This window comes from Motacilla alba, chromosome 1A (genome assembly GCF_015832195.1).
Source record: "Motacilla alba alba isolate MOTALB_02 chromosome 1A, Motacilla_alba_V1.0_pri, whole genome shotgun sequence".
Taxonomy (NCBI): domain Eukaryota; kingdom Metazoa; phylum Chordata; class Aves; order Passeriformes; family Motacillidae; genus Motacilla; species Motacilla alba.
The window spans coordinates 6,495,200-6,521,292 of record NC_052031.1 but is presented as its reverse complement, the minus strand read 5'-3'; the positions used below and the strand labels follow the sequence as shown (position 1 = coordinate 6,521,292).

Sequence of the window (26,093 nt, the reverse complement as noted above, 5' to 3'; positions counted from 1 at the left end):
CACAACAAAAGAGCTCCACTGCCTAATTCAAAGCCAGTCTGGATTCATATTCAAACTCCCCTAAAGGTCAGGCAAATTTGAAACAATTATTGTTACCAAATCCACATACCCATGAAAAAAGATGATTTAGAGCAGGTGTATTATTCTGCATTTTCTGGACTTATACAGCTATCAAATGCAGTAGAAGGCATCTGTAAGCTCTGTACTTAATTTCTATCAATTCTGCATCACTTCCATGTTTTTTTCTGCTGTCTTTCAAGGATGAAAGATAAAAATGGGGGTGATAAAAATTACCTACACATATTGTAGTAGGATACATCCAGCTACAACTTGAAGAGACTACATAGAATACACAGAACAGCTGAACTCCAGGTGGATCCACTTCATCTGGGTCTCAGAGCCCGAGAGCAGAGCCCTGGCTTTGCTGTAAGTTTATAGAGTTGTAAAACAGCATAGTTCTATACCTGCTTGCTGAGTGGGATGGTAGGGGAAACTTATCAACAGTCTCCCAATTTCAGATTTCAGCAGTCTCCCATAAGCACAGCTTAAAGTCTCTCCTTGAAGGTCTGGTCTTTGCAATCAAATTAAGCAGTGTTAAGTGGGCAGCAGGACTGGAAGTTACTGTGGCAACATAGACCAAAACCAGAGACTGTAGGTAGTAGTTTGCTCACCCATGACATTTTTCTCCAGCACCTTCCTGGTGCCCGAGTCCTTCCTCACAAGAATGAAACCTCTCTGACAGGCATCCCTGACTTCTTCATTAGAAAAAATAAACAAATAAACAGACAAAAAACCCAAACAAAACCAATATCAGCATTATCCATTCAAAAAAATCCGGTAGGCTTAAGCGTGAATGATTTAGAGCATCCCAATTTTTTCCCAAGATGCTCTCCCAAAAGACACATGGTGATGGTTAATGTAAAAGGAAAACCTGACTGAAGGGAAATCATCCAAAAGTCTGAGCATTGTTGACAGACCCTTTAAGAGAGCTGCAGTAACACAGGAGCTACAAGACTCATATCATCCAAACTGTCAGCACCTCTCCTCCTCACAATATTTTTGTCACCCACCATGTAATCCATTTGGATTTAAACCCTCATGATACAAGACTTGCTTGGTTCTCTCCTAACAGAGCCCTTGGATATCAGAAGAGCAAGTTCTTCTAATTCGGCTCCCACAAGTAGCTCTACAAAGCATGTGTGACGAGGCAAAAACCACGCTCTATCAAAATATGAAGAAATCTCTGTTTCCTGAAGTGCACCTGCAACTGAAACGTCCCTTGTAATCCCAATGAGACAAGGAGAGGGGCTCAGATAAAGAATCCTGGAGTGCTCCAGGGAGAAAAACAACAACCTGACTACGTAAGTCGCCAGCAAGTGACAGACCTCAACAGACAAGTCATTAACGTCCCCAGTGACTGTCTCTGCCTATTAGTGTAAGCTGCATTAAGGGGAGCAGAGCTGTAGGGAAGTCACAGAGATTAACTAAAAATAGTCGAAGAGCCAGAGAGGCACACTCCTGCTGTAAACTCTTTATGAAACTTAAAATAAAACCGCCCCCAATGACTGGGCGACCCGTGTGTGAAGCAATTCAGCAGCTCCCTGTTACTAGAGAGGATGAGCTCTGGTAAACACACCACAACTTTCACATGCCACTGGGGTTCAGCCACGGCTGGAGGGGGCCAGCTGGGGGAAAGACATGTCTCATCCAGCCCAACATATACAAAGGAAAATCTGTTTATTTAGAGAATCATTCATTGGTTTCAGTTGCGGGGGGGAGGTTAAAGCATTATTTGTGATTCTCTAAAACCACTTGCTTTTAATTCACTGCCTAATCCTCAGGAGGCATGTAAACCAGACATTTTTTTACATCCAAATAAAAGAAGCCGTTCAATTACATGCAGGCTGTGTTGAAAACAAATTGGAACGGTACGAATGAGCAAAGACTGCCAAATAAAGGAAATCTCTTCCAAGTGCAAGGCTACCAGTTAAACACAGCCCAGAGAGCAGCTAAGGCCCACTCCTACAGGTGCCTCCCCTTGTTCTCCACGTGCCATGCACCAGAAAAGCACATCTGTGTTGTACATGTAGGCGTGGATCACAGTGTGTTCAATGAGTACAAACACTTTGTATTTGCAGTAAGACAGGGAGATTGTGTCCAAGCCCAACACAGTGATCAGCTAACAGCATCTGCTGGATTAAAATTCATCAAACCAAACATAAAGCAAGAGATAATTAAATATATGTACAAAATGATAGTACTCACAATATTACTGGGCTTTTATACAGATAACAAGACTAAGCAGAGTTACAGATAGTGATTAAACATCTTTTGAATGCATTTTAAAGGTCACATTCAGGGCTTATGCCAGACTTTGAAGAGTAAGAAATCAAAAAGGGTCAGCAATAAGGTGTGATGGGGAGGGATCATACCCTGTCCAACTGCTTCTGGTGAAGGACACAGCCAGCAACAAGGGAAGAGGAGAGACAATGCAGTGGTAATGGAATTAATATATCAGTAGCAACAAAAATCATTAGGAAATTACATGCATAGTCAGATCCTCACCTTCCCTCCATCTCATTTGTTCATGCATCCACAGATAACTTTCTTCCTACTACAGCTACAAGCAAAACTTCATACTTTATCACCTCTTTAAACTGCTTTAATCGGTGTTTAAAGGGGGAAATTCAGGAGGATGGCATCAGGGAGAAAATTTTTCTTGCCTCAGACCACAGCTACTGCTCCTCTGAAAACCCCAAGTGCTGCCTCCACTGCTACAGTCAGAATGTGTCACCACATGCCAAGGCCCACATGCTGGCCTCCTGCACAGGAATGACAGCTTTGTCCATTCCTTCTGTTTGGTTTTTATCACCCTGGATAGGATAAGCATGGGTCTCGTCAAGAAGCACTTGACAACGCAGGGTATCTTATCAACAGGCAGAGCTCAGCATGGAGAAAGGGCTGGTAGGAAAACAAGAACAGGAACTGGGAATAAGCCCCCAGACTCTCAGTTTCTCCATGTTGCCCCACAAGCTGGGGAGGGATGGCTCTCTTCTAGTCACCCTGGAAAACAAGAAACCTGGACTCACAAACAAGGGTTTGGGTAGCACAAAACTTGAACCTTCCCTGCAGTGGGTTTGATTCTGCACATTTCACTCACTCCATCTGCCAACATAGCTCTATTGTGGCTTCCAGCCAAACTCTGCTCTCCCTTACACCACTGTAAAAATTAAAAGAATAAACTCCATTAAAGTCAATAAGCTGCAGTGAGATCAGATGCCTGTGTTTCAGAAATGAGCCAGTTATGCCTGTGTGACCCAGAGTAGAATTTTCTGTCATGCAGCAGCGAGTCTGGTGGTGCATAGCTCCCAGTGCTCCTCAATGTTTCCCAGCCAACTCTAAATTCAACATCCCCATTATTATCTCCTTGGTCATTTCAACCCAATCAGAAAAGCAGCCACACTTCAGCCCAGGGAACAGCTGAGACCCCAGTGTGTGCCCCGAAAACTGAGCAGAGAATTTTATGATCATTAAATCCCTTCCAATCAAATGGGAGATTAAAATTCCTTACGACCTATGCAGGCCTGGAACTTTAAAAGTGTAAGGGCAAACCCTCTTAGCTGTTATTTCTGCTGACAAAAAGGACTTTCCACCAGGATTTACAGATGGTTATATTAATTTGAATTATTCCTTCAACATAAAACTCCTGTGCTGGCATTTTTGTCCGCATGCCACAAAAATAGGAAAAGATTACATAGACAAATTGTATTCTTAATATGTGGTATCCAAAACACACTAAATCCCTAAAACTGAGCTCAAATTACATAGGCAAGGATGAGGTTTTCAGATAAACATAGCCACACGCTCTAAGCAACACCAGGAAAGAAAATACAATGATGTCATGGTCCCAGCTCTGGTTCCTACATTCCCTCTTGCCTCCTCCTCCATCCCTGCCCTGAATTAGCCCACCCTCAGTTATCCTGGCAGGAAACTATGGGCAGCAGACAGCCCTTAGTCATGAGAGAAGTCCTTTTTCCACTGTGAGCTTCTGTGCTTTTATCTTTAGCTCTCACAAGCCTCAGGTTGGCCCTCAGGCATGTTCTCTTCCCCAGGGAGGTTTTAGGGTAGCCCTGGGAGGTCCCAAGTGCTGCTGATCTCTGGCAGGGAAGGGATTTGCCATTACACAGGGAAGGGAAGGATTAACCCTCCTGCTGTGCAAGTTTGGAGATGGTTGGGCAAAGCCTGGGTGTGCTGAGTGAAGGAAACCTCACTAGCTGGGGAGTGAAAGCTCTCAAGCTCTCACCGTATCCCAAAGTTCTTCATGCTTTTTTGTAGGCTGGATTGGGCTTGGAACAACCCAGTCTAGTGGGAAGTGTCCCTGCCCATAGCAGGGTGTTAGGCTGGATGATTTTTAAGGTCCTTTCCAACCCAAACCATTCTGTGACTCTGTGTTAGCTGAGGGTGGCACAAACCGCAGAGGACAGAGACCCACCACACTGTGTTCACACATGCAACGGGAGATGGACCAGCCATGCAGGAAAAGCTGGTCTTTCCCAACTCCTCAGGACAGGAGATCATCCCTGTAACACATCTGTATTCCCATTGCTGCAGGAAACGTCTGCAGTCACCCCATGGCACGAGAGGGCAGAGGCGGAGGACACCTCTCAGCCAGCACTTGGATGAACTTGGGAAACTTAAGACAACCTCAGACTCAAACCCACCTATAAACCATAAGGGAGAGGGTATGACATGACAAAGCAGATCTTTAAACATCCAGGCTGAAAGAGCAGAAGACAGAATTAGCTGAAGACATGGGCAAAGGCCAAACTCTGACTCCTGCAGTTACATGGTCAAGAGGAACCCTGACCAAATTCATTGATCACGGCTTCAGTTTTAGGTTGTTTCCCTCCTGAGGTTCCCCACAGAGATCTTCCTTTCTGTCTGGAAATTTTGTCTCAGTACAAGAAGAGAGAGCTAGCAATTTGTGCAAGAATTTTGGGACATACAAAACCTCAGAAGTCCTGGTCAGAGTGAACTCCATGCATGCGGTTCACATTCATCCCTTAAGAAGAAAAGAAAACCACAACATTGTACAATTTCATCCAGCACATGAAACCCCAGCTTCAGACAAGTGTAGTAAATCCATCATATCCCAGGTGCAGTGGATATTCCTGACACAGGAGACAACATGTGCACACATGTCCCAGATTGAAATAGCAGTGCTTTAGCCTGTTATATTTGGTGTGTTCGGGAGACAACAGAGGGGTTCTGAGATGTAGTCTTCTCTCTTCATTTACTAGGTTGTAAAATGAATTTTTATGTCTATCACTGTTTCCCCTTTTGCAGAACATGTCATTCTAGGATCATTAAAAATATGAGGACAGTCTATGTCACAGATTCTTAGTTCATACCCAATAGACTGGATTTTTTTGAATAAAGGTTTTATAGTGAAAACCATGTGAATCCACCTAATTTCTCTTCTTTCCCAGCCTGCTACTGAAACAACCAAAAAAAATGCAAAGACAATTTACCTTTTTTTTTTTTATTCTCCAAAGCAATCAATTTAATCTGTCTTAAAGAAAAGATTAATTAAACTGAGCCTACAGCCAGATCCAGATGAACCAGATCTGACTTCTCAGCACAGGCTGCGGAGCAAAGTTGTCCTGGGGTCAGGCACCGCAGCTGCTCCCAGCACCGTGGCCAGTGCACAAAGCCTTCACTCCAAGATAATTCAGACAATTCAATCCCCACTGCTGCCAGCCAGGCTGGAAATCAAAACCTTGGAAAGCCAGCACACTTGTGGCTGCCTGCAGACGAGTGAGGCCACGGCCCCTCCAGAGGCTGCCTCCTGCTCGAGGGGATCCACACAGCAAAGCAGGGCTGAGTGCTGTTCCCTGACCCACAGCAGCTCAGCACAGTTATGAGGGGAAGAAATACTAAGTATGGCAAGAGGCAAGCACTGAGGGATACTAAAAATCCCTCAGTTAGTGTTTTTATAAAGACTGACACACAGGAGAATCCCCTTGATCCCGTTCTCCTCCCATGTCGCTCATGGCAACTTCAGGAGATTCAGGAGCAGGCTGGATCTGCAGCCTCCAATCCCATCATCTCTGCAAGAACAGTTTGTGTCTTCAAGTCTGTCTCATTAAATGTTACAGAAGCTTCAGCAGATTCACTCCACCAACTGCATCTTTTTGAACTTTGCCATTGCAAATTCCCCAGGATACCCACTCTGACACTTGCATGGTGCAAGTTCCCCAGAGTCAAAACAAATTCTCTGCTCAGATGGGGAGCAGGAGGTATGGAAAGTGCTCATCAGTTACTGCTGGATCTGGAAAACAACTTCATTTCTTTGTTTGAGCTGCTACTGCTTGAAGACAGACACATCTGAGCTGTCCCTACTCCCCAGCCCCACTTTGCAGGAATTAAACCTCCCCCATGGGTGTGCCAACTTTGGGCTACGGAGAGAAGGAGCCTTGGATCCACAACCACAACCTCTGCTGCAGAGTTCAAACGTTGTGTAATGGCAGAACTTCTCTATATTTTGAGAATTATAACTTCCTCTTGTTCAAAGAGCAGGCTGAGCAGTAAAGTGACACGTTTTCACTCAGCTGGGGCACAGTGCATCCTCACGGTGTTTCGCAGACAGCCGGGAGATCCCCACGCCAGCTGGACACCAGCCAGCCCTGAACTGGAAACCATCTACTGACACATCAGACCTTGCACAGCCCTGGAAATGAGGATGCTTCTCACTCCTCTGTAATCCAAGAATGGTCCAGCTTATTTCTATACATTTTTTAAATTATTTAAAATTATTTTAATTATTTTAAATTCTTTTCTTTTATTCTCTTGTTCCTCTTTTCCCTTTTTTCCCCCTCTTTCTGCCCCCCTTTTAAGTTCTTTTTTGAAATTATTTTGTCATCACCTTTTTTCAGGTCACAAAACCATTTTATGCATTGATTTTCCTTTAAAATCACCTACAAAGCATTTAAAACTCAGCCCATCCAGCTATGACTCATACTTGCCCTGCTCTCCTACCCCCCTCCAATTTTATTTGGCTAGAGTTGGGGAATTTAAGGTTTGGTTTTCCAGTTCTTGTGTGTTCTTACCCTCTGGCCCCCAACCCCACACAGCAGAACACTGGTGCAGCGAGGCTTTAGGCAGAAAAGGACAACAGTAACACAACTTCAAAGCCAACAGGGCACACCAGGTGACCAAAACCAGCCATTGCTCCTGTGCTTGACCATTGCTTCACTCTCTGCACAGGCAGGAAGGCTTTGCCAGCTGGAGGAGGGTTCAGAAAAAAAACAGAACTGAGGCATGCCCAGCTATGGAGCTGGAGTTCCCATTTCCCACCCACCTACACTGCCACCAGCAACCCACATTTCTCTAAAGAACCACCCGTCCCAAGTCGTGCATGGCCAGCTGAGTCTCTGATCTTGCTGATTTTACCATCTGAAGGCAGAAAACAGGCTGTTCCATCACCCACTTACACAGAAGCATTAAAAATCCCTGGGGTTTTTGTAATGACCCAGAAGTAATTCCAAGCAGAGTGGCTGCACTGACGTGGAATTGCAAGATTTAAACCACCTTTCAGTGTAAATACCAGCTGAGATAAAGAGTGGGCAAGTGCTTTAAAAGCTTAGTATCCATACAAAAAAAAGGAAAAGTCTCACAAGTGCAAAGAGTAATGATGACAGCTCTTTTCAAGCAAAGGTAGTCAACGTTTAATTACTCTAGATGCTGCTTTTGCAGAACCAGTGGATCACACGTGTTCCAGGTTACAAAGCCAATATGAAATTCTCACAACAGAACCCATGGTACAAGTGGGGATGTTTTACTGTCTTTTTGCAAGAGCTCCTTTTTATACTACCAATATTAAAGGAATGTCTTATTTGTGCCAAAACCAGGGAGAGAAAACTGGCACTGCCACCTCAGAGGGCTGACAAAGGTTGTCTTAAGTTTCCCAAGATAATTTCAAATCTGGCAAACGAAGCCACAAGTGGAGAGAACAAAATTAAACCCAAGCAAAATAATTTTGACTTGTGACTATATTATTTAACAGAATATCTTAACATGCAGTAAAGGGACTGGACCCAACCAAGAAAGAAGAAGCTACTCTACCCAACCCATCCTTGGGACCCCATGTTACATAAGCTAGACTGCCACAACAAATGACTGTGAATTCCTAAATTTAGGCAAATGCACCCAACCCCTGTAGGGCCAGTGAACCCCACCAGGCTCTTCATTTCCTCTAAAGGAACCAGCAACTCCTGGGAAACAGCAGTGCTTCTCACAATCTCTGCAGATCCAGCAATGCACAAGGTGAAGGGACAATGAGTCCTTTCTTTTGTTCCCTCAAGACTTTGAAAGACCGCCAAGTTTTATACTGTCCACATAAAGCACAGCCTCAGAGGAGAACAAACCCCAATTACATGCAAGAAATTGGTTTTGTTCAAGGCCCAAATTATTGTCTTGGGTTATTCCTTCTGCTACAGTCCTCTTCCCAGAAAAAATAAAGCTATCCAAAATAAAAAACAACGTAATTCCTTTGCCTGTGATAGAGAAAGTTACTTTTCTGAGCACTCGGAGCTTATTTTAAAGGTTTGCTTGAATAAATAGGAACCTATTAATATAGACTTTTCTTACTGCATTTTAAAGGGCATTTCATGAAGGCTGGTGTTCCCTTATTGCAGTTTTCATGGAATGGAGAAAAATATTTATGGTGCACCAACTGTGTGCTGAGCTAAATAGCTTTTTCCCTCTCACCCTGCCAAGATTCTCCTGCAAGGATGGTTTCCAAAGTGGCCTAGCACGGCTCTAACTGGTGCTGGTTGGGGTGGTTCTGGGTGGGTGGTGCAGGACACCAAGGCCAGGACCTCACCAGCTGTTTCTGCCCAGATTGAGCTGTTCCATCCAGGTGGTGACTCCCACTGGCATTGGTGTCCCAACAGGGCTGAGGTCTGACCCCCAGCTCCCACCCCACTCAGCTGCAGAGCACAGAGAGGTCTCCCTCCCAAAACCAAGGGCTTGCTTTGGCTGCTGTGATGAGCTCTGGCTGGGATTAGCAAATCCTTTGCATTATGTAGAAATGTACCAAAATACAGAGGACAGTGACTCAGGAGAGCCCCTCTTGGTCACCTTTCAGCAGTCCATACCCAGTAAAAAAGACATTAAGGGCTTAATATATTTGCTCCTACTGAAATCCCTTTGACTTCACACCTCTAATAAGACTTTAGAGTCAACACATGGCACTATGAATGAGCAAAGTAATCACATACAGAACAGGGTGAAGCTTTAATAAATGTTCCAGTGAATTATGAATTTCCCTAAGTCACTAAGGAAAATTCACTTCAGGAAAATCTCCACACATGTGGAGTGCAGTCACCGCCAGCTTTGTTAGAAGTGTCTTGCAAGAAGTATAAAGCTGCACTAATAAAATCTGAATGAAAATATCCAGATATTTGGATCCTAATTCATGAAGATGCCAAAGGCTTTCTAACACATTTTTCGAGAACTCACATGGTTTCTAGAGTACAGCTGCTCTCTTACCCACAGCCCAGCTAAGGATCCTTTTCCCTTAGGGCTTAGAGCAGCCACAGGGTGAACAGTGAGACCTACAGCTATTCACCTTCCCTGCAAATTTATGAGACATTTGATGGGACATCCATCATCTAGCCTGGTTCATCAAAGTGGAAAAAGACAGAGTGTTTTACCTTCCAACTATATAACTTTGCATAATAAAACTGTTTAGACTTGGAGATTTTTCTGATGAATGCCAAATGCTCTACAGCAGCAGCCTTCACCAGCAGATCTAAATCACACAGCTTAAATGAAAGCCTGCTTGCCAATTTATGCATGAACTTTACTTTTTTTCCAGAATCAGAGAAAAAACCTGAATGCACTGTGCCTACAAAAAGGCTTTTTAGAACAGTACTGCTACAGTGACTGGAAACACAATTCTATTCCTCTTGGATCTCACAGGTACAATTTTTTTTCCCCCAAGAAGACACAGAAATGAAGACATTCCTACAATTGCTTCCATTGGTTTTTTTGAAGGTGTTTCAAAAAGCTTTATCACTTCAGTAGCCACTCACTGCGCTGACTTTAGTTACTGAACTGATTTTCAAGCAGCACAAACATTGTGAGACATTAAAAGATATAATTAGCAGATAACACATGGCTAATGCTACAGATGTGTCTTCAAGGCAAGACCACATTGTCTTATCATTGGAGGGCTCCTCAGGGCAGCACAAATCCTTATCCTGCTCTGCAAATCCCACTCTGCTGGCAGCATGATGCTAAAAGGGCTGCTATTCTCTGACTCCCACTTATAACATAAACTGCACAGGAGGGGGAATCTGCCCCACGGCTTCTCAGTTTCCTACAGGTGTCTCCCTAATGTCCATCCAGTGATGAACATGTACTACTCATCACTGGCTGGTGCTGAGTGCTCAGAGACATTTCTGGAAGGTCTTTCTGCCTCGCTGGGGTTCCCTGCACACTGAAAGGCAGGAACGGTTTCAGAAAACAAAATGCACTTCAGCTGGGTTTACTCTCTTGTCCCATTTCTAGTGTTTTTGAGGTGGAGCTGTCCACCTCTTCTTGACGTGGTATTTTTAGGAAAGGGATCAGATTCTGGCTTTGTGCTCCCCACAAAGCATCATCTGCCAAAACACAGGCATTGCAGCTGAGTTCCCAACATACTTGGATACAAGAGGGGAGATTCTTACCACATTACCATGACAAAAACAACACCTTGCACAGTACATTCTGAACATCTCGCATAGCAAGCTTTAATGAGTTAGATCTCAGAGTGAGTTACAAAGTAGGTCAGGAACTGTTTGGCAGATGGGGAAACCAGGACAATGAGGTGCTGAAACTTCTCCAAGGTCGCAAAAAAAGGCCAGTGCCACAGTCAGAAACAAAACCTAAGTCTCCCAAATTGTTATCTAGTGCTCTTCAACCCAATACATGTCTACACCATTAGTCCACATCATCCCTAAAGCTCATGACTTTACAAGATCTGACTCCTGAGTGGGTACCAGCGTGGGAGCACCAGTCCCACAGATATCAGCAGTGGAAGACCAGCAACAGCAGGGTCAAAGAAAGTGACTGGCAAAGTCAAAGGAGTACCTGTGCTTTTGCCATTACTTTCACATGAGCTCTAACACACACGCACAGCCATGAAGGCTCTCTGTAATTAAGTTTTCACCCAAATCCTGCCCATGTGAAGCAAAGGCCTTCTCCAGCTCAAGGACAATCCAACCCTGCTGGGACACAAGTATTTCAGGCTGGTGACCCACTTCTAGTGAAACGCTGAGCACTCCCCTCTCCCTGTCTGCAATGGTATTTGGCGAACTCTCATTTCTCTGCATGACCCTGCTTCTCCCTGTCACCACTGCTCGTGTGAGGTCTGGAGAGGTAAAGGGGTCATAAGCATCTCAAAATTGGATGAATGCTGTCTTATTGACATCAAAGGCCAACTCCCGCTACTTTTGTTGAGAACAGAGTTAGGGCACCACAGATAAATCCTGACCTATATAATTTCTGATGCTTGCCTGCACTTGTCATGAGCACAGACAGGGAATGACAGGAAATGGAATTTCTATTGCATTTCACAGTTCAGACACAGACACAGCAACTGCAATAAAATCCACCATAAATACTGATTCTACCTACTAGGAAGGACGGGTGGAATATGGAGAGCTAAATCCAACAGGACAATGGGCTACTCAAAAATAAGAATTTTGTTCTGGACTTTCAGGAGACAGCACATATTTTCCTGTTTACACCCTCAGCAGAATTCTCATCTGGTGCATATCCAGTGCTGCTTCTGCCACCAAAATCTTCACATCAGAACATCTGTAGCTATGTTAAAGGCTTACAAGAAGACCATCAGCTTTACAGACACTGTAAGTGACACCTTAACATCACTTATTTTGACTATTTGTTAGACACTTTTGTGTAAAGGCTTCAGGAAGATCTAGAAGCGTATTCCACATCCCTCCATGATCCCCCCATGATTTGGGGAGACAAATATAAAGCCAAAGACACTTTTTCTCCAAATCAGCAAATTTTGATATATTTGCAGACACACCAACAATACATTAAGAGAGTCCAACATGGACAGAGGGCCCAATTTTTGCCTGAAATATTACTTTTGTAATAAACTGTATTAATCTAGATATTAAAGTATGTCGGTAATAGGTTGTCCAGTGTTCAAACTCTGCTCTCATTTATTTCAGGAAAAAGAAGTGGACAGAATACCTTGCTGACACTCTGTGATTTGTCCCTATAGACCATCATGCACACAAGTATCCAACAAGAGCCACAGCAGAAACAGATGCCAGCAGATGGTATTATCCTGAACAAAATCAATTAAGGACATTTGCAATATGCCAAAAGTGCAGCTACAAAAACAAAGTGTAGACCTGTACATCTGCTTCTTAATGAAGCCATGAGTATTTGACACTTAGCCAACAAACCACAATCTAAACACTACAGCAACACCAGTAATAGATAAGGAAATACCAGACATGTTCAGATTCTTCAACAGTCACCACAAAATACAAGATGTTGAGCAGAAACAGAATAACCAGATACTACTGGAAGTCCATATGCCATGCATTAATGTAGCTAAAATATAAGCATACGAGTTTTCAGTATCACAGATTTTGTAAGGACGTGATTTGCTCAAAATTTATAGCAACAGGAGTCACATGGTAACAATAAGTTAAGAAATACTATTCTCTTCCGTAACACAGCCCTCTGGTGTGTTTAAAAGGCTTCTTGGAATCCTGTCACCTTGGCTGAAACAAAAGGAAAAGCACTCACAATTCCCTAAAAGTTGTTATGACATCTCTGTTGAGAACGTGGTGACGGTACAAGAGGCATGATGAGATACACAGCCAGGTATGTCAATGGCATCTTGTAGGTTATATAAATCACAAATGGACTGAGGGAATTCAGGAGTTATTTGTGCAGGGAACAAAAATCTCTGAGTTCCCCATGAAGAAGACAAGAGGTGAAAACATTTCAGAGGGGGGAAAAAAATAATCCCTTCTGTGCCACAGCTTCATTCAAAGTATTGAGGACACATTTAGGGAAGAAAAGGGTAAGACCAGTAAGGGTAAGACCAGCTGAACAAGAAAAGGGTAAGACCAGCTGCTGAACATGGCAGTGTGACCACTGTGACAGCTGTTATCAGTGTTTGCTGCAGATTTCCACCACTACAAACAGGGATGGGACCATCCCAGTCACAGTCTGCTGCAACATGATGAAAGCTCTGGTATGAAAAGACGTGATGGCATCAAGTCCAGGTACAATGGTTGTTATTTAGCTGCTAAGGAACTCATACCAAGTTTCTCCTATGTTAGCTGCCAAATGAATAAAACATTCAGAAATATTTACATCAAGTGTTAACAAGGGCTGAGGGATGGGTTTCTTTAAGGACCATGGGAAAATACAGCCTTAGCAGTGAAAAACATACTTACACTGTACACCAGAGAAATGCATCATTCATTTTTACTGAGGCCCAGATGACAGCCTCATTAGACCAGAGGTGGATTAAAGACAAATGATCTGGTGAATAATGTCACTATGGGCCACGTAGCACTTCATCCAAGCAGCACCACTGAGAACAGGTGACTGGGTAGGGATTGTAAGGATAAAAACCACAAGGCTTTAGGATGGCGTTCTGGGGGGGGGGGGGGGGACGACAAAAAAAAAAGGGGGCTGCATATTTACATTTAATCTGCTTCATAAATTGATTTTTGTCATGTTACCTGTCAAACCACTGAACAAACTGAATAATTGCTTAAGCAGCACTGATAGAGACATGACAGATTATTCAAGCATTGTGATTCTTTGTTCTCATATATCTCATTAAGAAATGATGATTGGTTCCATTTACAGCTCTTAAGTTGAATTCAGTAACCACTGACACACGAACTCAACCTGGCATCTACTAATTTTTTATTGTTCTCCAGCAGAAATTGTTCCTGCCAAAGTCTCTCTTGCAAACCATTTCAGTGTAGTGGCTGATGATTTTTTAACGATGCAACACAGAAGGAGAAAAAAACTCCAACTGACTTCTCCACTGATTTATAGCATCCATGGAATGAAAAAAAATAAAACTTCTTGTATTCTGTACTTCTCCCCTTCCCCCACCTCCTTTTTAGAGAACTGTTAACCTGTGTTATTTCATTAAATAAATTCTCAGCACGTCCCAGCAAACAGCTGAGCTGCCAGAAGATGGGAACTGTCCTGTGGGATGTGTTCAGCCCCTTCCTCTTCTGTTGTGGGGTTGCAACGTGTTCCTGCACAGCCTTATAACTTTATACTGTTTGAAAGCTGACAGTAAGGAGCAAACCATGCTGCTGTTCCAGCCTGCTGCTGAGTAGCAGGGGCTTCTCTTCACTCACAGAAAAACGTCCAAGCTGTGGAAATCAAAGGCAGAATTTTACAGCAACGTTGAGATGCTACAAATTATTGAAGAGAAAATAAGGAAGAACCAGTTGTGCTTTTTTGTGCTGCCCTCTGACTTCAGGAAGATCGACTGTGACCACAAAGCCAACACACAAGGAGACATCTAAGTACACTTTTTACAGGCACCCTCCAGAGCCAAAACTGCAGGTTTTAGACAAGAGATGGAAGGCAGGAATTTGCTGTAGCAGAGGTAATGTGGAGGTGGAGGACAGGAGGAGAGGGAAGGACCATTTTGCTTTTAACTTCTCGTTAGTCTGGGTTCATCCCCATTAGCTAATTGAGCACGGAGGCACCACACGGTTTCTGCCTTCCCCTAAATGTAACCCAAATATGAAGAGAAATCCAAACTACAGAATAAATTAACAAAATTCATGATGCTCTTAAACAGCTTTTGCCAAATGGCACAAGTCATTCTCTGTGCATGCATTAATGAAGCCAACAACGTGCTGTTTGGCAAAAAAAAAAAAAAAAAAGCTATTTATATCTCTATATATCACAATATAAATAGTATTTTTAATATGTGAGTATACATATATTTTTTATATATATAATATTACACACACACACAGACCTGTATCTATTTATATGTATACAGAGGGCTCCTCCACCTTCCTCACCACCACATGGCAGGGCAAGACAAAGATGTCACAACACCACACAATCTCCAGGGCAAACACTGGCACTGAAGCTGACAGTCACTTTGGTGGTCACTGAATATGATGCAAGTGTCCTGGTGCAGTACAAGCTGTCCTGTCCAAAAGACCCATGTCTATGAATTTTTCCAGCTCATGAACAAGGAGGGGGGTTTAAAAGTCTCTAGAATCAATTAAGCTGCAGCTGAATCCCATTGCTCTACTTTGCCCCTTTGCTCTCCTTTCATCTTTCCCCTCACCTGCAGGACCAGCCTGTTCTCAGCTTTAGTGCCTGTTATGTTCCCTTCCAGCAGTTGCAAAAGGGAACATATTTGCTTTCTGGGCACAAATCATCTCAGCTGTTACTCAGGAATCCTTTAATCACTTTCATTGCTTTCCATTAAAAATACAAGATTCATCAGAGACACTCACTCAATGGACTTGCCTACAAAGCTCTCCAAGATTTTTCTTCTTTCAGGGTCTCTCTCTTAAGAGCATAAAATTTATGTCTATGACATAAATTACTTGGCTATGGACAGGAAAATTAGCCAGTAAAATTACTCCAGATACACCTTAACATGTCCAAGACCAGAAGTCCCCCTGCAGCCTGCCCTACCTCTATACCCTGTGTCTATGTGCTTTTGAAAACCATTTTTTCACCTCATTTCTTGGTACATTCTCCCCTGACACCTAAATATATAGCCTCCTCCTTTCTAAAAGGCATAAGTCAAGCCTGTGACAGGGGACATTTCCCTTCCTTCTAAATTATTCCTCTTATGCTCCAGTGCCTGGGTCATTAGGTCAAAAGGAGCCACACTGTTTTTCTGCTCCATTAATGTTTTTTATCTAAGCATCTTCTCATGGTGCTTCAAGCAACTTGGCTAACAAGCTGTGTGTTGTTTGCCCCCCTCTTCTCTCCCTAGAAGAGATAAGAGGGGTTTGTGCTGCTTCATGGTGCTTTTTTTACATTTGAGAGCATTTTATTTTGGGAGGGAGAGCTTGTTTGCTTTGCAATATTCAGGTTGCTATGTAATTATGCTAGAGAAGGTGTCTCAAAACACTATGGCTTACACCCAGAGAAGGAGGTGGTGTTTTTGTGATGCTCATCATCAGCCCATGGAAAAGCTTAACAGTGTCAGATTTTCCCCTCAAAAAAAAAAAAAAAAGTTGAACAAATTAATTACACCCCTAAGGCAAGAAATCCCATTAAAGCAGAGGTGTAAGGCTGATGCTGATCCCAGAGCTTTAGATAGTCCTTAAGATATCTCAGGCTGCAGCTGCAAAATGTCCCAAAGTGAAAGACAAAGCCCTTGAATTTGTACAGGTGTTATTCAAGAAAACAGCGTGGGGAGCACAAATGAAGTTTAATGAGCTCGCAGTGTCCTGTGCCACTGGCAGCACACACCAAGCACTTTGCCATGCCTAAAATTTCCAAAACACCACAGGCTTCATGGCTGGGCACATCACGCTGAGCTATTTACACTGAGAGGCAGGAGAAGACAAGAGTGAGCAGGGGGAGGAAATCTCCAAGCCAACTCAAAATAACAGGGAAGGATCATCCAGGGATGCTCCAGCAATCTCTCTCAACTATGGTTGAATTTGATTAGCAACCTGTGCCTTCCCCAGAGGAGTTTTCCATGTGGCTGGAAAGCCTCTAAGTGCTCTCCTCTCTCTTCAGCTCTCTTTTGTGTTGTTTGGATTTTCTATGCAATTTTGGGGTTTTTTCAGTTTTCCATCTAATAGATTCCATCATTTCTGCCCTCGCCCATCACAGTGGAGCAGTAGGGTCACAGTTGGTGAGTTTGTATGGAAAACATGCCTGGTTGTAGCTTGGTCCTTTGAATTATTTAAGCTGGGCTGGGAGGCTGGGATCCTGCAGGGAGCAATCCCACATCACCCCACGAACTGCCTGGACTGTTCCAGCTCTTTATAGCTCTGGGCAGCTCTGGATTCCTCTGAGCAGCTGAAACAACACAGCAATAAAGCACCCACGCTGTTACCAACAGCCCAGAGACAGTGCTGTGCATCTCCAAACCTTAGCCAGTAAAAATGATTTGTATGTGATGACCCTGGGTGAATCACATACAAATAAACATATTTTGAGGACCTTGGTGCTGACACAGTGCCCACTACTAAAAGAAGCAGGACAGTCCCCTGCATAAGGCTGGAGTTGGGATTCAAATATAATTCCCAACTTTTGGGTGTTCAGTCTTGAAAGGAAATATCTTCAAATCCTCAATTTTAATTAGTGGGAGCATTAAGATCATGAAAATGAGAAGAATCCTGCAGAAAAACGTGCAAAGGAAAGGATCTAGCTGGGAGATGCCACGATTCTTTACCCTGTTCATTTCCATTATTACAAGTACCTCCTTTTTGTCCCTCCTGAGACTCTAAGAACACTGAAACTGTTTGGTTTCTCTCCAATTTGAGATATAAGAAAACCAAAATAGAAATAGAAATAAATCCTCAATACAACCAAGCCAGCATGTTTTCTCTCACGTGCTTCTTCTCATTTCACTCTTGAAAAAGGTATCTTAGGAACTAATCTTATGCAGTCCAGTTGTCCTATTGATATTTTAACTGGGACCCATGATATTGCTCAGGAAAAGATCAAGCAAAATCAGTGAGCTGTTGTTACAGAGGATCCCCAGCACTGGGCTCAGCTGTTCTACACATAGATCAGACCCAAAACAGAGCTTCCTAGTAGCTTTTTCTTAGCACATCCAGTGTTAAAAAAAAAAAAATAAAAAAAATAAAAAAAAAAGAAGAAGAAGAAAAAAGGCTTTTTAACTCAGCCAAAAAATTCTGCTTAAGAGTATTATTTTGATTTAACCTTGTACAATCTGTTTGGTGAGTAATTCTGGCATAAAACTCAATATGCAGCTTTCAACATGGAAACATCAGTGAAAGGGCCTTCAAAAGTTTATTAACAATCTGTTATTTATAGCTTTCTTTTTCAAAAGTGATTGGCACAACACTCGTAGGAAAATTATAGGAACCGCCAAGTCAGATAATAAAAAAAAACATATTGGTGTTAAGATTTGATGGAAAGGTTTTAAGGAACACTATGATTGCTAGAAATGAGACATATTCTGATTGCTAAGCCAGCTATTTGTCACTCAACAACAGCCCAATCACACACATATGTTTGCAAATTATTGTTATTGTTGTTAATTATTATTTACAGAGAAGCACTGAAATGCAAGGTGGTTTGAATTCCAATGAAAATGACAGATCGCTGCCCCGAGGAATTTTTTTATCCCTCCTTTCACTCATTACCTGTTTACTAACAGCACCCACTTAGTTCCAACTTGTTTTCCTGCTATCTAAAATGACTAGAAAATTAGGTCCTATTAAGTAATCATGAATATAAACTGTGAGTCACCGGTTAAGCGAATACCATTACTGGCAATAAATCCAGAATCCTATTATAAATGCCTGTTCTTGTCAAGCAGACCAAAACAATACTACTTTATTCAATATTAATTGTATCCTTGGATGCTTGAAAGGATTAAGTAACCCCAACTAATATTCTGCACGTAGTCAGGAGAACTGGGTGTGAAGGACAACAAAAATAATTGAGGTCAGTAACCAAGGTGGAGAGAAAAAGAGGCAACAAGGAAGGAAGACATACATAGAGAGATCTTTCAGCTCCTGTGTGAAAGCAGATGGAGGGTGAAGGAAGCAGACAGGCTGCTCCAGATGGCAGGAGAAGAAGGCTCTCACACCCACTGTGTTGTGGCTGTGATGGGAACAAGAGACTTTTGGTTAAAGGATTCCTGTAGGGCTCCAAAGAGTTGGGTTCAGCTCCGTCCACCACCTCTCCACCCTCTGGGTTTGCTTGTTGGGAGCTTTCGGGGTGTCAGCTACCACTGTGGCTGCCAAACACCACCAATGTTTTTGGGCATGCTTCGCCCTACACAAAGAGAAGTTGTGGAACAGATATTTGTTACATTGAAGTCCTGAGGACTGAGATTAAGTGTTGCCTGAGGCAAGGATCACATTTTCCTAAGCAAAAAGTAACGGGAGAAAACCCAAACTGTCTGTTCCGACCCAACCCTAATATCTTGCTGTCCCCTTGCTGGTCAAGCACCCTCCTTGGCTGCACAGGCATGCAGGGGAGCAGGCATCCTCTGGCAGCAGGCAGCTCAGGCAGGACCAAGGTGTACTTGAAAGAGAATATCCTCAGAAAAAGAGACAAGGCAGGGAAAAAAATGAGGCAAGGCATCAAAACTAGCAGACAGGCTGACAAAGAAAGCATGAGCACATATGTGAGCCGACAATACAGCAACTGTGTGTCTCCAGAGTTATGTATTCACCTGAAAGCTTTTGATTATTGAGTATTTTGAAACCTTAATTTCACATGATGAAAGAAAATTGGCCTTTAGGCCACACTGTTGCCCCAAACAAGCACTTTGCAAAATGCACCTGTGAACCAGAGCTGGAGAGCTGTCAAAAATCCCTTCCCACCAATGCTGCCAATTTTTTTCCCAATCCTCACCATCAGCCTTTAAATCCATTGGCTATCTTGCTTTTCTTTCTTTCCCATTTCAATTCCAGCTGAACCCTCAAACCTGTTATTTTCTGTAACTGTTCAAGGAAGACCAACAATTTACATCAGAAGATACTAACTCATTATTTTTAAGCCTTCAAGAACAAACTGGATAGAAACCTATGCCAGGAGAAGGCAAACAGGATTACTTGGTTTAAAACAAAATGCATCACCTTAAAGGAGACCTAACAGCATTTTTCTGCTTTCACTAAATGAAATACACAAACTAAAACATCTGAGCTGTTTCACACCACTAAGTTAAACATTAATATTTGGACCTCAGCTTTCACTCCTCCCACAGATTTGAGAGAGGGACTATAAGCACCTCTTAGAAGGAATTATCCCTGACCCCACATGGGTTTGACAGCGAGATTCCCAGAGTTATGGATTGTAAGGTCAGAAATGACCATGAACTGTCTTCCTCTGTAAACATGGACAAGAGGCACTTTCCTGCTGCTTGTAGCCTGAGAGCTTTCAGAGCTCCCAGAAAATCATCCCAGAGGAGATGAGATCCACTTGCCTTCATGGTTTGCTCCAGTGATTCATCAGCTTTGCTCCTGAAAACCTGCACCTCCATTTCAACCTACTGCATTTTCTGCCATGAAGATTATTTTTTTTTTAGGTGAAATGTTTCTTTAATTAAAAGAAAAAAAAGGGAAAATACTGAACTGAGGAAAACATGGAACAATCTGACAGAGCCACTGCTGCCTCACTGAGGTGTCATAAAAGAGAGGCAGCAATTGCTGGTAATGTCAGCAGAAACTCCAAAATCAGACAAACCCCTCAATCATCACAGGGGGCATCGAGTCAAGGAAAACACAATTATCAACCTTTCTTCATGTCTTGAGAACTTCCAAAATCGGAAGGGAAGAGCTGAGTAACTTGCATGGTGTCCCAAGTTAAATGCTGAAGAGGGATGATCTGTTGTGTGAGCCCAACACGAGTGCTTTTGGCATGAAAAGGCAGCATCTTTGACCAGAGGCAACCAGATCTTGAGCCCTCTGGTACCTCCCAGCCCCTGCCCTGCAGAGAGGGACCCCTGCCAGGACCTGTCCTTGCCACCAGCACCTCCTCACCTCTGGGAGCCGAGGCTGGCCCAAGGCACAGCCCCCATGAGGGTCTGACCACCCAAACCCAACCAGGAGCAGGAGGTGGAGGAGCTCAGCAGTGCCAGGGTGAGGCTGCAGGGAGGGGAAGGCACTGTGAAGGATGTGAGAGGACAGACACACAGCAGACACAGAGGACAGACACACAGCAGACACAGAGGACAGAGACACAGCAGACAGAGAGCACAGACACAGCAGGCAGCACGGACGGGTTCGTGACGAGGTGTGTGCTCGTGTGCACGTGGGTGTGTGAGAGAGAAAAGAGATGTGAGAGGAGAATGAGGAGTGACTTCATCCCACAGCACGAACGAGCACGCACTGGTGTGTGGAAGAGCCATGGAGCCAGGAGCCTATCAAATGGTGAAAGAGCATGGAAGCGACGCAGATGAACCAAAAATTACCACAGAACCCCAGAGAAGAGAGAAAAACAGAACCATCCATATGTTTTCTCTAAACTGTATTTTAGGAAAGCACTGGAAACTCATTTGAAGCGTATTTGTCTTCCCACCCAGCTCTTACTATGTTTTGGCTATATCCATGCAACTCCCTCCGTTATCATTACCAAGCTTTAAGGAATCCACCACATCAGTTTTAAGGACACCACCAGTATTTTCATAGTTACTAAGTTTGAGCCTTTCTAAATATTAGAACTCTGATGTCAATTACAGATATCTTAAAAATGTGGGGTTGATCTAATTAGGCAGATCAAGTGATGGAACCTTCCTCTTTGACTACTGGATGACATGGTGTTTCTTATTATTTCTCAGATGTCAAAATCGAAGGTTTAAAATGCCTTAGACATAATATATTTTAAATGTGGAGGGAAAAAAGGAATATTTTTGTGATCACTCATCAGATTCCTGCTATCGTGAAACTTCACGTCTCTCAAGGGCTGGGGCAGAAATCCCCCACTCCAGGCAGACCCTCAATTCCCCTCTCAATTTGTCTTCCAGGAGGAACTGAGTAGAGCTACAATAGGTGAATTTGTGGAAATTTAAAGAGACAACAGTCAGATCCTCTTCTTTCCTCAAGCACACCTGCCTTGACTTGGAAGGGACTCTAAATAACATTAGTTGAGGATCTGGCCTGTTGCTATGATTTTATTTTATCTTTCACTTCTTTTGCTTATTTTTTTCCTTGCTACTTTTTCAGGATTTGTAATTTCACTGTCAATGGCTTAGCAGCAAACAGGTCCAGTTCCAAAAGGGGCACTCGATGAACCTGTGCATGTGGAGTGTGGTGCACTGTCCCACACGGACTGGCACAGCCCAAGAATGGATCAGGACCATCATTCATACTGCAATATAATAACATATAAACTATAGCAATAATCATGTATTATAAAATACACTAATATTGACTAACATTACCAAAATATTCTGTTGACACTCTTCTTTTGTTGTACCTGAGAGGTGGCAGCCCCAAAAGAAGATTGCACATGCTTTCATTTCTGCATAAATACAGAACGGGCTAAATTCAGGTTTGGGTACATCTGAGCCAACCACTGCACTGCTGGTACTTCTTTAAAAAAACCATTATTGTCCAACAGCAGAGAGCAGAGCAAACAACACAGACATCAGCCACCAAAGGAAACCATTCTTTGGGTGGAAAAGGGCTGCCTTCTTACATCTGGACATGACATCCAGTTCAATTTCAGCATCAATGTGGCTGGACATGATTTACAGGGATGCGTAAATAATTTATTCCAGCTCTGGAAGGGAGAGCTGGCTACTCATTAGAGTTTCCTTGAAGCCCAAATGATGTAATGATTAACTGACTTAGGATCTTTTTAATAATTCCAGCAAATTTTACTCTCTCTCCCGTGTTAGAGATCTGCTGAAGAGCTTTTATCCAGATGAAAGGCTCTTTTCTGAGACCAAATCATTAATAAGGTGTACACATAGATTTAACATTCACAAATCAATGCACTTGACACAAAATATGCTTTTAAAGTTTCTTTTTCACTTTCTTCCCTGATTTGGGGCTTTAATACTTTTCTTTCTCTAGCCAATTTTACCACAGGCAGTTAAGACAGCTGCATGAAAAAGGGCTTTTTTTCTGTTAAAAGTGCTTTTAGCACTTTGGCATCCTGAAATGGAATGGCAGAGAAATGCAAAATACAGTTACTACAATCCAGTACATTTCATGTGACATGCCAAGTTTTTTCACTACATGCTAGAGAAAAATCTATTAGCCAGTGGGATCAAGTGTTGGCTGTCCAACATAGTCCAGCTTTACAGTGCAGGAGGGATCAAAGCAGATTTTAACCCTGCTCCTAAATAATGCCAGAGGAAAACGTTTTGGTGCAAATACTTTAAAGCTATTTATACTTATATAGCTTAATTCCTATTTAAATACTTTCTTATCAATAATTGAGAATGTTTCCCATCCTTTAGGCTCCTGGACCCTGTGTATCTGCTGCTCAAGTCAGTGAACCTCCCTTCACTGCCTTCAGTGGAAATGGAACAGGCACTTTAATGATTTGCACAGCAATGGCCTAAATTTTTTAGAAGCTTCACGTCCTCGTAAGTCACACCAGACCTGGTAGGACCTGCAGGTGCTGCACTGGTGGGTGGCCAAGGACAGAATCAAAACTCAGATTCAAATCTTCTAATTATCAGCCTGCCCTTGGCAGCTAAGGAATGCACAACCAGAAGGTAACCCACGTGTAGGCTGCTAAACACACAGATATTCATAATTTAATTCAGCTATGGCTGGAAAAGAAAACAGTTCTGTTTTCTTTATATGGGCCCAGGTTCATAATCCTATTATTTTAATTTTCTAAAACTTTCTAGATTAACTGTTAAGTCAAGTTTGAAAACTTCACAGCTTCCTCTCTCATCAGAAAGGACTTACTCACCAAACTGGAAGGCTCAGTAAATAGTTTGAGACACTAATTGGGCATATTTAATGAATTTAATTTGCAACAGCCATGCTAATATGCATAACTATTAACTCTGACCAGCTTTACCTTCCTTGGGACCTACACCAGCTCCCATTAACTACAGAGGGATCTGGATCAAGGCCACAGCATTAATTCTTCCTGAAGCTCTTCAGCAGCACAAATTAACCCTTGCAGGTGGCTTCAATGCCACAACCACAGAGATCTCAGAGAGATGTAGAGTGGGAACCCCAGGGAATTGTCCTGCTGCTCCAACAAACCTCAGAGCATTCCAGCTTTCCTCCCCAACAGCCCTTTGCTCAGCAAGGGCACTGCGCGCCTCAGGTGACAAGGCAGGGCACGTCTCTCCCAGCATGAAATTCTCGCAGCGAAAGCTCAATGAGGGTGACAAGAATACATCGCAACACTCGGATCTTACGCTGCATTTTGCTTCTTCAGAGACCTGGACAGAAGTTAATTTGATTTCCTAAGCCGGTGTTTTCCTGAGGGCTCTGCTAACCCAGCCCATCGCGGCGGAGCTGCTGACCCACCTCCATGTAAGCCTCCCTCCAGCCCGGCTCCCGCTCTCAGCCTGTTCATAGGAAACCAGCGAGCCCACGGACCAGAAATTCTCCGGTTCTAGGGAGCCTTCCCTTGGAAGCAGAAAGAAACTCAAATATCACAGCCAAAACTTGCTCAGCTGTGTTTTGGAAGCGGCACGGAGCGGAGGAAAAGCGCTGCTCGGGATTGACAGCGCTTGGTTTCGAGACGCGCTTGAAGTTTCAATCGGAGCGGTGGGGACACGGCTGCGAGGAGCCCTGGCGACACAACCCAACCCTGATTACAATGGATACACACACAGCAGCCGGCTCCTCCAGCACTCCCGGCTCCCTACCTTTATATCCTGAGTGCGAAAATTAGTTTCAACAAAAATAAAACTCTCTGCTCAGCCAAAAAAGGCACCAGCCTGTACCCCGCTTCCTTGCACCATCTGTGCGTGTTTTTCCTCAGCCTTCAAAAAAATTTAAAAAAACCAAAAAACAACTCTAACGTTTTACTAATCTTTATGCCCCGCCACTATAAATAAAACAAATAAAGCCCAACGACAGTTAAGCATCGTAGCTAAAACACATCCAATCCACTCCGATTATTTCTGCTCGTCGGTTCAAGAATAGCTGCAGCCATCGGCTTCAGGGGAAGCGTGCAAGTCAGACCGCATTTATTTACAGTTGCACTACCAAGTAAAACCTTCCCCTGTCTCCTCTTTCTATGAATATTTCAAAACACTTGGGGTTTTTCCTTTTTATCGCTCTTTTGGGGGGGCATGGGGGGAGAGTTAGGGGTGATGTTAGCCCAGCTCCTGCCCCACAGTTCTATTTTTCTCCGGGCTCCCAGGTCGCTCCGACTTCTTGCTCGGATGGATGCGCGGGGCGCGGAGCAGCAGCCGCGGGTGCGCAAATCGCCGCGCAGAGACCCGCACCCACCCGCGCAGAGACCGCGCATCCCCGGGAGGGGACAGCGCCCGCGCCCGCCACCGGCCCCGCAGCAAATCCCGCCACCTACGTCCCCAGCGTCTCCTTGAACTCGAAGATCTTCTTGATGTCCTCCGCCTGCTTCTTCCAGGAGCCGCCGCCGTCCCCGTTCTCCCGGGCCATGGCCGCGGATGCCGCGCAGCCCCGCGGATGCCGCGCCGCCGGCTCCGAGCCCTCGGGCGGCTTTTGCTTTCTTTTCTGCCGCGGCGGCAGCGGCTGCTGCTGTTTCTTCTTCTTCTTCTTTTTCCTCCTCCTCCGCCTCCTTCTTCTCCCCTTCCTCCTCCTCCTCCTCACACTTCCTGCCCGCCGCCGCTTTTATTTCCTCCGCGCTCCGGCGGGCTCCGCGAGTGTCACTTTTCCTGGGCTATTTCCTCCCAACTTTCTCTTCCCCCCCCCCCCCCTTCCCTCCCCTTCCCTCCCCTCCTCCGCGCTCCCCCCGCGGAGCCGCTGCCGGGGCTGCCCCGTCTCTCCGTGCCCCTGCGCCCCGCGCAGCGGCTGCGCGCACCCGCGTCCCGGGGTCACTTTGCTCCCTGACCGACCCGCCCCGCCGAAAAGTCCCTCTTTTTTTTTGTTTGTTTGTTTGTTTGTTTTTCTTTTCTTTCTTTCTTTTTTCTTTTTTCTTTTTTTTTTTTTCTTTTGGAGGGAGGTCACTGTTTCTCTTCCCCCACCCCCGTGCGGGGCCCCAGGGGATGCTCAGCCTGCCGGGCGCGGTGCGCTGCGGAGCGGCCCGGCGGGCGCAGCGGCTGTGCGTGGTTGTTATGGCAATGGGAGGAGGAGGAGGAGGAAGAGGAGAAAGCGGAGGAGGAGGAGGAAGAAGGAGGAGGCAGCCCCGCCGCTGCTCTGCTGCCTGGCGCTGCCCCTCCTGACTGAATGAAGATAATTCGCATTGCACCAAAACCA

The 26,093-nt window shown here is 44.2% G+C and overlaps 1 protein-coding gene across 3 annotated transcripts in view; it reads right to left on the bottom strand.

Moving 5' to 3' along the window:
- The window catches only part of CAMK1D (calcium/calmodulin dependent protein kinase ID), a 210,869-nt gene extending 185,287 nt beyond the window's left edge, over positions 1-25,582 (bottom strand). For all 3 annotated transcript variants that reach the window (XM_038155600.1, XM_038155601.1, XM_038155603.1), the window contains exon 1: positions 25,225-25,582. In XM_038155600.1, the coding sequence (XP_038011528.1) occupies positions 25,225-25,316 (92 nt within the window). In that variant the 5' untranslated portion in view covers positions 25,317-25,582. The remainder of the gene's footprint in view (positions 1-25,224) is intronic.
- Positions 25,583-26,093: the final 511 nt, after the last annotated feature.